Here is a 16,442-nt window from a genome sequence, read left to right on the forward strand (position 1 = left end):
TGCATTTGTTTCTTTCCTTCCCTTAGCAACAAGAACAAGATCCAACAAATCTGTACATCTCAAATCTCCCCATTTCTATGGATGAGCAGGAGCTTGAGAATATGCTGAAACCCTTCGGACATGTCATCTCCACAAGAATACTGAGAGATGCTAATGGAGTCAGCAGAGGCGTTGGCTTTGCCAGGTAAAACGCTTGCTCTGTATGTACCTTGTCTTTCCTCATTGTTCCTTTTAATTCCAGTCCTTTCTAACCCTAGGGCTTTAAGCAATAGAATATGTAAAATCAGATTTTGAAATGTAGCTTATCAAATCTGTGGGTCTCTCTGTGTCTTTGGTTACACAAAAATACACTGGGCTTGATAAAATAAATACATAGAATGTGCTTATATAACTGGAATCATAATGATATGTATACCCAGTTCCCAGTCTTCTCTGTGTATTTAGATCAACTAAATCAGATGGTGCCAATTCCGGTCAGGTATCATAAACACCCAGTTTGTACAGTGTGCAAACCCTTTGAGTGTTTTTACACTGATTTCTGTAGAAGAGAGGTGTTGGATTTCTCAGTTAGGAGAAGAGAGAAGAGAGGAAATATTTAGAGAAACACCAATTGTTGGGAAGTCCCAAGGAACCCAGAAATAAAAGGTAAGGTCAAGGAGGTATTTGCATTTAAGAGGCACCGGCTGTGTGTTTTTGATATTTTTGGCAGAACAGGAAAAAAAAATTGTATTTCTTTCATTGTTGGAAAAGAAAGAGTAGTTTTCATTTTAAGTCGAAGGGAATGTTTACAAAAGAGGATCTCAGCCAGAAACGAAGTTAAAATGATCATACCTGCTGTGCTTTCATGAAAAACAAAGCCAAAGAAACCACAAGGAAAAAGAAAATGCTGAATGACAAAAAGGAAAATTAAAATCGGCATCTCCATGGCTTGGTGTGTTTCTGTATGTGTCTCCAACTGACTTCATAGGGATGGGTATTCTGTGCCATCAGGAATCTGGGATGTTGCAGACAGATGTGTCCACCTAGGGTGCACTCCGCCATCACTGGGAGAACCATTACAAACCGAGCTCAAGGCCACATTGGAAGATAACAAATGTAATGAAAATGTTAATTGATCTCTGACTTGACTTGAGCTCATGGGCCATATCTCAGAATTCTTTTTATTTTTGTTGATGTTCTACATGTAGTAGACCAGTATGTGTATGCTAGGAATGTATGCTAGGGATATGTGCTAGAAGAAAGATAAGCAGAATGAAGCTCTCCCAAAGTGAATATATGTAGAAGCACTTAGGCTTCCAGAAAACTGATGGCTGTTGACTTCATAGTAGAGACAGAGCAAATGACACTCTTGGGTCTCTGAGTTTTGCTAGTGTAGTCGTTTTTGGATAGTGTACAACCTTCTCTCAGAGGCCAGTGCAATGTGGGAGTTCACCAAGTGACTGCTACGTTTGGTTTTACACAGCATGCACATTCCTTTGGTTCGTCCCCCATCGCCTGCCCTCCCAAAACTCTCTAATAAATCAGTTTCTCCTTTACTTCAGCTGAGAAATAAATACATCTCAAATTCACCAAGAGAATACATTTTCTAACATCTGTTGTGATTTTTTTTCTCTTTTTGGGGTACAGTGCATAGTAGTTTGCTTGGGCTGTCCTAACAAAATACTGCAGACTGAGTAGCTTAAATGAGCAATTTTATTTTCTCGTGATTCTGGAGGCTGGACGTCAGAGGTCAAGATATCTTCAGGGTTGCTTTCTTGAAAAGCCTACTCTGATTTGCCAATGGCTGTCTTTTCCCCGTATGCATATGCTCTTCCTTCTGTACATGTCTGTGTCCTGCCCTCCTCTTCTTCTAAGGGCACAGTCACACAGAATGGGGGCTCATTTGAACTGAATTTCCTCTTTAAAGGTCCCGTCTCCAGATACATTCACATTCTGAGATACTGAGGGTTAGAACTTGGGGGTGGTGCAACTCAAACTCTAACACAAAGATTGAGAATTTATTTCTCTCTTTTTTTAGTTTGTTCTAATTTGTTATATATGACAGTAGAATGCATTTTGATTATGTCATACATAAATGAGTATAATTTCTCTTTCATCTAGTTGTACGTGATGTAGGATCATACTGGTTGTATAGTCATATGTGCATGTATGGTATTAATGTCCAATTCATTCTACCATCCTTCCTACTCCCATATACCCATATGCCCTCCTCTCCCTTCACTCCCCTCTGCCTAATCCAAAGTACCTCTATTCTTCCATAAACTCCCTCCCCAACACTCACACATAATCGTGGGTTAACATCCAAATATTAGAGAAAACATTTGGTCTTTCATTTTTTGTATTGTCTTATTTTGCTTAGCATGATATTCTCCAGCTCCATCCATTTACTGACAAATGCCATAATTTCATTCTTTTTGAAGGCTAATATTCCATATTGTATGTATACCACATTTTCTTTATCCATTCATCTGTTGAAAGGCATCTAGTTGGATTCCATAGTTTTGCTATTGTGAGTTGTGCTGCTATAAACATTTATGTGGCTATGTCATTGTAGTATGCTGATTTTAAGTCCTTTGGAAATAAACCAAGGAGTCATCAGATAGCTGGGTCAAATAGTTGTTCCATTTCAGGTTTCCTAAGGAACCCTCATACTGCTTGCTTTCCATTGAGGGTGCACCAGTTTGCAATCCCACCAGCAATGTCTGAGTGTACCTTTTTCCCCACATCCTCGCCAACATTTAGTGTTGTTTGTATTCTTGATAACTGCCATTCTGACTGGAGTGACATGAAATCTTAGAGTAGTTTTGATTTGCATTTCTCTAATTACTAAAGATGTGCATTTACTTCTCTTATGCCAATCTTTGCTGTACAGTTTGATTTTGCTTTAAGTGAAGCTTGGTCTTATAAAGTCCAGAGCCAAGTAATATATGACATGAGATCAAAGCAGAAATTATGGTGTATGATGTCATGAAAAGAGTAAAACATACAAAGTTATTTTTCTTTAGGAACAGAAGAAGGGTGGAAATATTAAGTTGATATTCTATCCCTGCTCTGGAGGTAGCCTCTTTCTCCTCCGGTGTATTTTGCATGTAGAAGTCACAGAGAGCCCTTAAAAATTAAAATCTGATTATGTCAGGGTCCTGATGACAGTGCTTCAGTTCAGCCTGGGTGATGTCAAGCAACCTTTCCACATCATCCCTGGCCTCACTCACATCTCAACTCTTAGGTATCCACTTGAATGTTTTTATTCAAAGAGTCCTTCATTGACCTCCAACCCCAGACTGAAAACAGCATTAGTTCTTCACCCACTGGATTGCCTATGTGATTCTTTAAGTCAGGTTTCCTTTTTCATTGTTGGATAGATGGATGGACAGGTAGGTGGGTGGTGGATTTCATAATTACCATTTTATCAAGTTCCTGAATAGAGAAGCTGAAAGGAGCTTTGGAGATGAATTATCTATCACATTCCTCTACTGAAACTTTGTGCTCTAAATCATAGATTTCCCAATTGCACAAAGTGGCAAGTGGATTGAAAAGGAAAACATAGGTTCAAGTCACACCAATGATTTCTTAGGCCTTAGAAATAAAAAAGAAAATGTGAGTCTTCTCCTCTCTCTTGTAAAAAGTCAGGAAATTGACAAGATGAGTATTTCATTCACCACGCATCTTCGCTTATAAATTCAGAGGAGCAAGATCTCATATGATTAACCTAACTTGATGAAGTGAGAAAATAATTTTAGCTCTACCATATGTAGGTAGATCTGCCCAAATTCCTGCTTCATCGACATTTGTTCTGTATTTTCTGTAATAAAGCTGTTGCTTAACTAAGTTGATTTTTCACAACCTAACCCTTACACAGTGCTACTCCCCTTTAAAATATGGTCTCCTTCCCTTTTTTACTCAGTTCTTCTCATCTAGAACTACACCTCTGAACCACAAACCAGACAAGACGATTTAAGTCTTGATTTTTCTCGATTGTCTCCAGGAGGGTACCTAGCAAGTGAGAGAAGTTACTGGCTTCCATGCAGATGTCTTGGGACAGTAGTTCTTCAAGGATTGTTCTCAGATCAGCAGTTTCAGTATTATCTCAGGACTTTTCAGAAAATTTTTCATCACTGATCTCCTGAAGCATCAGTCTGGTGATAGGGTGGACAACAGTGGGGAATCAGTATTCACAAATACTTCAGGTAGTGGTGGTGCTTGTGGAAATTTGAGGAACATTGCCTTAGCTCATTAGAACCTATTGTCTTGATCATATGGGAGGTCTGAAAAATCTCAGATTGTCGAGCCTCAACTCTTGGAGTTTCCAATGCAGTAGGTGTGGGGTGCCACCCAATTATTGAATTTCTAACAAGTTTCTGGGTGATGCTGCCTCTGCTGATATGGGACCCAGACTTTGAGAGCTGTTGCTCCATGGTCACCAGTTCTGCCGATGGAAGTGCTTCCTATTGATGGCTCTATCGTACCACAAGTCACTTTCTCAGAATGTTCCACTCATGACTCTGTCTCCTGTCCCATTCCTCGGGGCTAGAGACCATGCTTTATTCTTCATTATATCTTTCCTAGGACCTAGAATGTTTTCTCACATATAACTGGCCTTCAGTAAATTATTGATTGTTAAATGAATTCTCTTTAAGTTTCTCTTTTTGTTTGTTTTGACTATAGAAGAATGAAGAATAAGAGGAGAGAAAATCATGGACATAAATAGAGAAGGCAGAATATCAAATACCATCAACATATGATGCCAATGATTAGCCAATTCTAAGCCAGGGAGTACTAGAATGTTAGAGAAAACTACAGTGGCATCAGCTCAACTTGTACTGGTTGATAACTTTCTTCCTCTAAATATTCACAGTGCCACATTATTAGAAGAATATGTTTATTCATTTGGGAGAACAGCTAGCCTATAAATGGGTCTAGTAAATTATTGTATGTGTCTATTGAATTTATGATTATGACAATTGATAAAACCTGAATCATTCTTTCAGCAGGCTTCCTTTTGAATGTTACCATTGGTCACTTCTCACCACCAGATGTGGTCCTTAATTCATGTACCAGTGCCGCAGTCTGGCTGGGCACAATTCAGGAGCCACTTGTCAAAAGAAACAAACTTTATTTTTAGAACCACACACGCCAAACAAAACAGCTCCTCAGGGAAACCTTCAGAGCCCAGCTGCCCCCACCAGCTTCCCACAAGCCTCTCCCAACCACAAGCCTCTTCACCTCCCACAATCCTCCTGCTCTTGAGGCCGATTGGCTGGGTTGCGTAGGTGGAGCCAAAAAAGTCCCCCAATGAGCAGCTCCATGGCCTGAAAGGGCAGGGAAACAGCCCAATGAGCATCACCGCAGAGGAGCCAATCAGCTAGATGTTGCTGGGGCCGCTGTGAGCCAATCATCAGCTGGCAGTCTCAAAGTTTGCTGGGGCCCCTTCGGCTGTGGCTCTCAACATACCAGAGATCCTGAAATTACTTTGACTGGAAAGAAAACCCCCCATTATTATTTTACTTCCAAGCTATACATTAATCTTCTTTGATTACCATCTCTTCAAAGTAAAAGGAGAATCTTCATTTTATATTTAAAATACTGAACTTCAAAGCATCAATTTGAATGCCAGTTGGGCACAGAGACAGCACAATTACAGGCTTTTCAGGGTTCCAGAAGCACTAGATAGTGTCTGAAATGACATTTTATTTTTATGGTTTTTTTTTTTCTTTTTCTTTTTTCTCTCACTCTCTTGTAACTTAAAACAATATGGTAAGATACACCATTCTCCAGGCAGTAATTTACAGCCAAGTCATAAACCTCTAAAAACAGAAGTTTATGGTGGGAATGCTGACAGTGGGCCCCGTTCCTGCAGCGCCAGTGGGTGCCAGCAGACTACCTTGCCTGTGAGGGTGAGGAGCAGGGTGTAAATCAGCCAGAGTCTGCAGAGACATGAGTGTATGTTCATGTTATCCATTTCCCATTCCCAGCAACATGAGACCATTTGTCCAGCAAAAAAATCACACTGAAAGAGTCTTATGAGAGGCCAGTAAAGAATGACCCAGGGTGGAGAAGGGATGGGAGTGAGCATTCACATTTAATCCAGCTTCAACATCTGGAAACATAGAACCTCTTTAAGAAATGCATTTACTGTCCCCTGGTGAGCTAAAGAGCGTGAGAGACCACTGAACACAGAGACCTTTGTGTTTTGTAGGGATTTTTTTTCCCCCTCTTCAGTACACTTAATTTGATTCTCATGGAGCTTTGTTTAAACGACTTTTAACATATGGGTGGTCTTGTGTTCCACATCTCCCTCTGACCCAGCAAGTTTTCTAAAAAAAAAAAAAAAAAAAAAATCACTGCAGTTCTTCTTTCTTTTTACTAAATAAAAGAATTAATGGTGGTTACAGGCAGACTGATGCTAGCATAATTATTAAAAATCGGTAGAAAAACCAGGTTCAAATAGTTTTTGCATTTTCTATTAATATCTTTGAATATCATTAACATTTTTCGACATGCCATCTACTGCCTAATACTTCTTGGCCCTGTCTTCTCCCACTTCCAGAAACATAATGAGAACACTGAATCAGAATAAGCATAATAAAAATATGGGAATTTTTTAAATTATTAAACAAATGCCAAATGGTAGGTAAATATATAATTTTTTAAGGGGATCATATCTATCAAATTCTGTTTTTATTGTTTGGATTGTATCTACCTTGAGTCCATTATTGTGTTAAAAATTCCTCTCTTGAAGTTTGGCAGTTCTTTTCCCATTACTATCTCAAACACATAGATCCAGGAAATCAAATGTGACCAAAGAAAATCTCTCAAGTGTAAATTTGGTGATTAGCAATCTCCAAACTACAGCTGTGTTTGCAAAACAGGTTACCTTTGTATTTGCTGAGGTTGAAAAGGATAAGGCCATGTTTCTTTCTTTCTTCCCTATTTTCTCCCCTTTGGAATTTCAATCCCTCTTTTAGTTGCCTGCAGATGCAATCTGCAGGAGAGGATGCTCCAGGTACCCCCTTCAGCTCCTCCTTCTCTGTTTTCTGTGTGCCTGTTTTTACTTTCACCTATTTCTTCTCATTACCTGTTTGTCTTTCTATTACCATCAGAAAGCCATGACCATGCCTGGGGAAAGCAAAACATCCTCTTTACTAGTCAGAGCCCTGGATTTCAAAACCCAAACCAACCAGCCAGCCTGAATTAAATAGTATTAAATAATTTGTTATTCTGAAATAATTGGACTCAAGTCTTTTTCTGGAGAAGGGGAACAACATATATTCATTGCTTTTTTATTTTAAATTGGATATACTTATGTTCCCAAAAAATGCCCTTTGTGGAATGAGAAGAAAGTTCTGAAAAATCATTTACCCAGATGAGACTGAATTTGGTAAATTGAATTTCCAGATTGAAAATCTTGACCATTCAACCTGCTCAGGACCTGCAGGGTCTCTGTGCCCTGTACCTGTTCTAAGCACAAACATGGAAGGAACTTTTGGAGAATCCAGAGACTATGGGGGTTTAAAACAAGTAGACTGCTTCTGGCCCACAGAGAAGAATGATTTGGAAATATAGCCCAATATCTTTTAGATTATAAGTTTCAGTCAGCTTCTGTAGTATGTTTCCTACATGCTCACCTTTCTGTGAGTTGGTGCAACCCATTTGTTCTCTACATTTCTGTGATTAAGAACATGGTTCTTTCAGAGATTGAAAATATCTTAGTTTATGACTTAGTTCAGTACCTCTTATCTGATCTTGGGCCAGATATTTAAATACCCTGAGCCTTTTCCTGGTGGATAAAATGCACTTATTTCTTCACTCATTTATTTGTCATCCAATAAATATGTCTTGGTCCCTTCTAAATGCCAGTAACTGTTCTAGATACAGTAATATAGAGATGTACACAAAGAGAAAATATCTGCTTTCATGAAATTATGTTCTGTCGGATTAGGGAGATGTCAATAAATTTATAATACATAATCAAATATCAAATAATACTTTGAAATTATAGTATTGAATAATATTGAATAATTACAAAATCAAAATAAAACAGGGTTTTCATAAAATCATAGGACAGTGATACAGCGTATGGGGCGAGGATCAGGCACAGGAAAGCCCTCTGAATAGGGAATATTTAAAGTGATATTTAGCTGATAAGAAGGAACCAGTCATGACAATTGCTTGTGGGCAGGGACGGAAGAGAACAATCTTGGCCAAGAGGAAAGAAAGTAAGTCATCTTACGTGGGGTCAAGTTTGGCATGTTTGGGAAACAGAAAAGAAAAAAAGTTGTTAAACCATGGAACAAGAGAAAGAGGTATTATTGATAATAACATCTAGAGACAAAATATGCCCATCCCTTGAAGAGATTTAAATCTTAAAAGGTTTTAAAACAACCTTTAAAAAATAATCTCTGTTCTCAGGGCATTCACTGGTAGGTACCTAGTTTGGTAGGACTTTCTAGCTCATCTCAGTTTCACTTTCTAAATTTAATTTTCTTCCATTTATTTAACCAAAACCCCTTTTGTATACATTGACCCATGGCCAAATTTAGATTATTGTGCATCTAGGTGTGGGTGCTGCATGGAGGAGTGAATTAATCTAAATGCCAGAAATAGTTTCCAGATTGAGTGAAGGAAAAATGTTTTCTTACATGTTTATTGAAATACACAGCCTCTAAGGTTATCATTTATTCCTTCATTGTTGATAGAGGACCAAAGCAGGGTGTGGGAAGGAAGTAAAAGTTCACTCCAGATGATGCATCTAAAGAGATTGGAACATGGAGAAGTATGGGCAGAGTTAAGAGACATCAACAGAGAACTCCCTGTTGGAGGGAGCACTTACCACTCACAGGGCTGAAGGGGTGGGTGGAGGACTTCCAAAGCCCCATGGGAACCAGAGCGTTGGAGGAGGAACTGATTGGAAGAACTGTAGCCAGGGAGAAAGGTAACCCCTGCTACAAATAGAATGAGTAGGAGTCACTCAGCCACTTTCTAAATTTGCTTTTTGATATCCCTTCAGACCTACAATGCCTGCGCCCAATAGAAAGCTGACCGATAATAGAGACAGGATGATATAGTCCACAGAAGGAAAGGCTGCTTCTTTGGGGACATATCACAGGGCAGAAGATGTATAAGGGAAAGGCAAACAGAAAAATGCCAGTGCACATGGATAAATTAATTTAAATATATTTTTTTCCTCTTGACTCTACTATTTAAAAATAAAACATTGAAAGTTCAGCAAGAAATACTTTGATTTAGGATTAGCAATTGTTACAGATTGGTAGGAATGATGGAAAGCTGGCTGTGTTTAATGAAAGCAACTGCTTCTCAACTCTATCCCGTGGTTGCTGTGTTTTGTTGTTGTTGCTTGTTTTTTAATCTGGCACTCTTCTGACACCAGATATGTGGCTTTTTCTGACATCAATACCTATTATTTTTGCTTACCAATTCTTCAACTCTGTGACATTGAATGTCCCACACTTCTTGTCAATTTTTACACTACCTACCTGGAGTTAGCCTCATGCTTCACAGGTATAAGGACTCTGTCCCAACCCAGCTGAAGATGGGATGTTTGGGATACTCACAATTGTAACTGGACAACTACTAACTTAAAAGTTACCGCAAACTATCCTCAGGCTCAATAACTCACTAAAATGACTCATAAAAACACTTTATGACTCAGGAAGAGCCAAAAATGAATAGATGCATATGGACAAGGTATAAGAGAAGGGATGTTGAGCTTCTATGCCTTCTCTGGACTCACCACATTTCTGGAACATCATTATTTTCACCATCCTGAAAGTTCCCCAAACCTTGTGTGTAGACTTCATGAAGGTTCTCATGGAGGTGCCCATTGGTGAAGATGGTCCATCTCCACCTCCAATCCAATCCTCAGAAGTTGGAGAGTAGAGCTGAAGGTTTCAATCTATGAATCAGATCTTGGCTTTTTAGGTGACTAGCCCCCATTTTGAGGCTACCTAGCCCCCAAGTGACCACATTAGCATAAACCTAGGTGGGATCAAAAAGAGTCTATTCAGAATAACAAAAATATTCCTGTCACTCAAGCAAGAAACTGGGACAAAGACCAAGAATATATTTAATTATGCCACATTTACCATGCAGAAATCATGAGTCAGACAATCTTACCTTTGGTGAGAAAACAGAATCTCCATGTGAAGTCACTGATTTCTAAGCATTCCCAATCCTTTCAGATTTTCCAAAAGGGCTTTGCAGTCCAAAGAAAGCATACCTATTAACAGGATTTGTCTCACAGACTCCAGTCTGAGATATCTGACACAGAACTCCAGAACAATAGTTTCTAACCATGATTGCACATGGGATCAATCACCTGGTCAGCTTTGAAAACTTCATTCCTGGACTTCAAGCTAAGCAATTGTGTCAGGACCTCCTGGGTCAGCCCAAGACACTGGAAATTTTCAACATGGTTTCCTGATTGTTTTAATGAATTTTTATATGTTTAGGTGCTTTTTATTTTTTTATTCCAATTTGTTATGTATGATAGCAGAATGAATTACAATTCATATTACACATACAGAGCACAATTTTTCACATCTCTGGTTGTACACAAAGTAGAGTCACACCATTCGTGTCTTCATACATGTACCTAGGGTAATAGTGTCCATCTCATTCCATATCTTTCTTACCCCCATATCCCTTTCTTTTTCCTCCCTCTCCTTTGCTCTATCTAGAGTTTGTCTAATCCACCCATGATCCCCCCAACCCCATTATGAATCAGCATCTTTATATCAGAGAAAACACTCCACATTTGGTTTTGGGGGATTGGCTAAATTCATTTAGCATTATATTCTCCAACTCCATCCATTTACCTGCAAATGCCATGATTTTATTTTCTTTTTAATGCTGATTAGTATTCCACTGTGTACATATACCACATTTTCATTATCCATTCATCAAGTGACAGGCATCTAGGTTGGTTCCTCAGTTTAGTAAGTGTGAATTGTGCTGCTATAAACATTGATGTGGCTGTGTCCCTGTAGAATGCTGTTTTTAAGTTGAGTATAGACTGAGGAGAGGGATAGCTGGGCCAAATGGTGGTTCCATTCCCAGTTTTCCAAGGAATCTCCATATTGTTTTCCATATTGGTTGCACCAATTTGAAGTCTCATCAGCAATATATGAGTGTACCTTTTTCCCACATCCTCACCAAAACTTATTGTTGTTTGTATTCTTAATAGCTGCCATTCTGACTGGAATGAGATGAAATCTTAGAGTAGTTTTGATTTGCATTTCTCTAATTACTAGAGATGTTGAACATTTTTTTTTCATATATTTGTTGATTGATTGTATATCATCTTCTGAGAAATGTCTGTTCAGTTCATTGGCCCATTTACTTATTGGGTTATTTGGTTTTTGTTAGTGATTTTCTTAAAAAAAAATAAAAATTTTATTTTGGAATAAGTTTACATTTACAGAAAACTTGTAAGGATAATACAGATTTCTCCCATACTGCACATCAATTTCCCCTATTGTTGATACCTTACATTACCATGGCACATTTAATTTGCCAAAATTAGAAAAGTGGGCTGGGTGCTGTGGCACATGAGGCTGAGGCAGAAGAATCACCAGTTCAAAGCCAGCCTCAGCAAAAGCAAGGAGCTAAGCAACTCAGTGAGATCCTGTCTCTAAATAGAGTACAATACAGGGCTGGGGATGTGGCTTAGTGGTTGAGTGCCCCTGAGTTCAATCTCTGGTACTCCATCCCCCACAAAAAAAAATTAGGAAACTGACATTGGCATATTATTGTTAGCAACAGACTCTATTGGATGTCACTAAGTTTTCTAATAATATTCTCTTTCTGGTCCAGACTCCAATCAAGGATACCATGTTAGTTCAGTTGTCCTGTCTCATCAGCCTTCTCTGGTCTTTGGGATTTTCTCAGATTTCCTTGTTCTCCTTGAATAGTACTGATTCTGCATCCTGGAGAATTCCTCCAGATCTGTTTTTTTTTGTTTTGTTTTTGTTTTTTTTTTTTTTTTGCTGTTTTGATCATGATAGGACCTACATTGCATATGGATTTCTAGAAAGAATGCTATTGGGATGAAGTGGCTTTCTAATCATATCATGATTCATCACCATGTTTTAAAATGATTGCTCTAATTAATAGTGGCCAGTGGGGCTGGGGATGTGGCTCAAGTGGTAGCGCACTCGCCTGGCAGGCGTGCAGCCCGGGTTCGATCTTCAGCACCACATACAAAGATGTTGTGTCTGCCGAAAACTAAAAAAATAATGAAATATTAAAATTCTCATTCTCATTCATTCTCTCTCTCTCTCTCTCTCTCTCTCTCTCTCTCTCTCTCTCTCTCTCTTTAAAAAAGAATAGTGGCCAGTGGAGAAGAGATAGCAGGTCTTATTCAGCTTCTGGCAGTTTGAAGTGGACAAGTCAGTATAGGAAATTCAGAGGGATGACTGGCAAGCAGTGATCTTCAATTCTTTTAAATAAGCTGTCTGAATTGAGTCAAGAGGCAAAGGTCCTCTTCCAGGACCATACACTAATGAGTCTTTAGGGAAGCCAATCACAGTGTTCCAGTGTTGATTTCTTCATTTGTACAATGAAGAAGTCTATCTGAGGCCATTTCCATTCCTAAAATTAAATGATTCCAAAAACTCTGGAGAGAGGTTTCATTAGTCAAATACTATCCATAGTTGAATTTCCTAAGAGGCAATGCATTATATACTGAGCAAGACATCTCCAAGATGTCCAAGTATATACAAAAGAGAATAGCCAGGCAGTCCCTTTACTTTTCCATGTGACATCTGTGATGCTTGTATCCTAGGAATATTAGACATCAGACAGGAAGAAAACAAATTGCAAAATCTAAGAAGAAAATTCAACTCCTCCATTCATCTTTTGTCTCTAGTACTCACTGGGGATGCTGAACTAAAAATGACATAATTTGTTTATGAAATATTAGGAGTGCACATTTTAGTACTTAAAAAAAATCTTTTTAATGTTGACTCTTTGCGTAAATCTTACCGGATATGAGGAGGCTTGGCTTTCAACATTGGATGTTCTAAGTTTGCCAATAATTTGTACAGAGCCCGTGATTGCAAAACCACAAACATTTCACAATAGTGGAAGCCTCTAATTAACCATAATAAATGACAGAGTGGATTTGTTTTAAATACATGTTTAATAATACTAATAGCTTTAAGATCATAAACCAAGAGGTGAGATAGGTAGGCTGCAAAATGGTTTGCAAAACACTTTTCCACTTCTGTGTGTTAACTCTGATACAGAACATGCTACTAATATTGGATCAGGCTCTCATCTGATGTAATTTGCCTGTGGGAATTGTATTGGCTGTGAAATCAGCTCCTCTTAGCTGTTGTTTAAAAAGGGGGCAGGGGAGTGGTACAATTCTATGGCACATTTCAAATGACTGAAACCAGCCATTCTTAGGCACTCAGACAAGAAAGTATGTCAAACAGAACCTTTAATGTATATTTATATTTAAAAATCCGACCTAACAGAAAACCCTGAATCTTTTATACAATGACTGGAGCCTTGTAAGAGCCCAATTAATGTATTGTCAGGTGAATGGTTGGCCTGGCACTCTGAGCTGTTCTGAGGGATGTGAGGGGGCTCAGGTAGCACTTAGGAAGAATAGATGCACTTGTAGTGATTCAGTGGCCCGTCTGAAAGGGACATGCATAGGCAGCTGCGTCTGGTGTGCTGTCTTTCAGGCTCACTTGATAATGCTAGTGTCAGTTTCAACTGAAGCGTGTGCCAGATTTCAGATAGCCTGAGCTGGCATTTCAGAGCCCTTAATTGTGGAACTTGAGAAGAAAATGGGCACATTCTTCCTGAGATGGTTATTCAAATACAGGCTGCTACCGAGACCCCCGCCCCACCTCTCTGGGCCCCACTTTTGTTCTGTTTCCACATAAAATGCATGAGGAATACTGAACCTTTTCCCCTTGGCCACTCCTTTATTGCCATCTTTGCTGGGAGTGGCCTTGTTAAAATGTGCCCCATGCATTAAAATGAAATTGTCACTCCTGGGTGGTGCAGCATAACGTGGTTTGACACTAAATGCCAGCAGCTACAGAAAACAGAATTTTATTGCATTTGTTCTTTCAGAGAAGAGAGTCTCTAAAGGCTCACAGCAGACTTCACTTAGTTAAATCTGAATGAAGCCAAAGTGAACAATCTATGCTGCTGTCTTTGTGTTCATAGAAACAGCCCCCATCCAGCCTGATATGGCTGTAAAACAGCTTTAAGAAAAGATGATCATATTTAGAATTCAGATGGGAAGACTGGAAGCTTTCAAACCACTGAAATATTGTAGGTGGGTGGAATGAATGGGCTAGCCACCTGATTTTCTTTCTTAGCTTCCTCTGTGCCCCCTAAAATACATAATGTAGAATCAACTTAACACTAACCCCATCTAGGTTGGGTCTTCTTTTAGAATTCCATGTTATTTTAAGGCAAAGAGAAAGGATTTGATTTGAGGACTTCTGCAAGCAAGTTTTAGAGTCTTAACTGCCTTTTAGCTGGATGAGTACCCAGAGAGAGATTGAGCAGGGAGGGGACTCTAGGGCATAGGCTTTTCATTCTGTAGCTCTCCTAGAATAAAAATTCCATAAAGTAACATCTGTAGTAATTAAGGGCTTACATTTCCTCTCCCATTCATGTCTCTGCTAGGAGGAAAGGTTATTTTCCCTGAGACAATAGATAGTAGATCCTGTGGGAAGACAGAACACAGTTAGAATTCATTTGTTCTTAGAAATGGAAGTTTCCTACTTACAAAAAGAAAAAAAAAAGGAAAAAAAAATCCAAACACATTGGAAGACTTATAATAAAACATTCCACTGGAAAGACAACTTAAAAGAATTGGGCAAATTATATTTAGCTGGCCCTAATGTTTGGAATAAGGAAAGATTCATCTTTTCTCTATTATGAAATAGCTTTTGATTTGCAAAATGCTATCTTTGTTCATCTTTATTAAAACTTTATAATATGATGTTGACATATTTTTTATTTATACATCAACTCAATCTTAAGATTTTCCCCAAATAACATTTATGTGGATCTTTTGTGTCATTTGATAAAATGAAAAATGACCTATTGACCTCAAATTGGTTTCTTGCATTAATAGCCAGATCAACAACATAAGTCATGAGGCCCAATGAAAAAATGATAACGTGGAGCCCCTTATTAAAACAAAAAAAAATTATCAAGAATTTTAAGATGGTGATAGCAGAGCTTTCAATCAAATGCATGTTGTTCTATGGGAGGGCTCTGTGTAAGGAAGGATACAGGTATCATGCCCATGAAGTTGGACCTGGTTGGTGGTAGGGATTTGCCATGTGTAGCAATATAGAAAGATTTCATCTCATGAATCACAGGAATATACACCTGAAAACAAACTTTAAAGATTCGGCAGGAAATAATTACAGCTCTCTAATGAAGTTTCTGATATGATTTTTAACTCTGTTCACCAGATCTTACAGATACCCTGTTTATATCTCCCAGTCTGTCTCTAAATCTCCAGTTGAACTTTCCACTCAGCTGTGTGGCTGGCTTCCTCTGCTTCATTGTACAGAGGGGCCCAGACCTCTCCCTGCCCAGCTCAGTCCATGCGCTAACTAAGTTCTCCAAAGGCCTTTTCTGCCTTTGTGCCTACTTCTCAGCATTTTCCTGGGTTTTGAGGTTCCTCTCATACTTAAATTCTTGTAGCAACAATAAATATGTATTACTTATTTGGCAATTGTTAACATATTTTTTTCTTATCTTGTTTCCCCTATATGTAATATGGTCATGTATTAGGTTTCTGAAAACACACATAAAATTTAAATGTAGGAATGTTTGACAATTGTATCGATGGTATCCATTGCAAGAATGCTCATATTAATAACATAGCAGAAAATCTAAAATTATACTTTGCCTTTTGGACAAATTTCACACATTTCATGCATATCTTTTTTCATGAATATGCGTGCTGTTTCTTAAGCTTATTTTTGCCTCCAGTTTATTATTGTGGGACTTAATTTCCTTTCATCAGAATCAACTTTTAATTTTTATCTTCTCCATTTAATTTTATAAAACAAGGTGCAGATATAATTCATTATTTAAAAATTGTTACGAATGCTTCAGTACTTAAGACATGTCAACACTGCCAAAATTAAAATTGTGGTGGAATGGTTCAAAATATTCATTCCTTTAATGGTATGTGAGATGCCCAAATTCTGCATGAGAACCCCCAGTTCAGGAATATTGGAATTCTAGTACTAAAAAATAAAGGAGGCGACCGTCCAAATTTCAAAATTAAGAAAGTATAAGATCTGAGGTTGTTGTATTTCTATCCTTCTCCCACATGCAGGGTCCCAAATAACTCTTTCTGGGTGTGTTTCACATGGTGTGTCTTCAACAAAAGTGTCATGGTGCTGATGTGACTACCTGTGTTAGTCCCT

The 16,442-nt window shown here is 38.5% G+C and overlaps 1 protein-coding gene across 4 annotated transcripts in view; it reads left to right on the forward strand.

The window, feature by feature from the left end:
* The window catches only part of Rbms3 (RNA binding motif single stranded interacting protein 3), a 663,558-nt gene that overhangs the window by 406,933 nt on the left and 240,183 nt on the right, over window positions 1-16,442 (forward strand). For all 4 annotated transcript variants that reach the window (XM_076843087.1, XM_076843092.1, XM_076843100.1 and 1 more), the window contains exon 5: window positions 27-184. In XM_076843087.1, the coding sequence (XP_076699202.1) occupies window positions 27-184 (158 nt within the window). The remainder of the gene's footprint in view (window positions 1-26; window positions 185-16,442) is intronic.

The sequence above is a fragment of the Callospermophilus lateralis genome, chromosome 1 (assembly GCF_048772815.1).
Source record: "Callospermophilus lateralis isolate mCalLat2 chromosome 1, mCalLat2.hap1, whole genome shotgun sequence".
Taxonomy (NCBI): Eukaryota; Metazoa; Chordata; class Mammalia; order Rodentia; family Sciuridae; genus Callospermophilus; species Callospermophilus lateralis.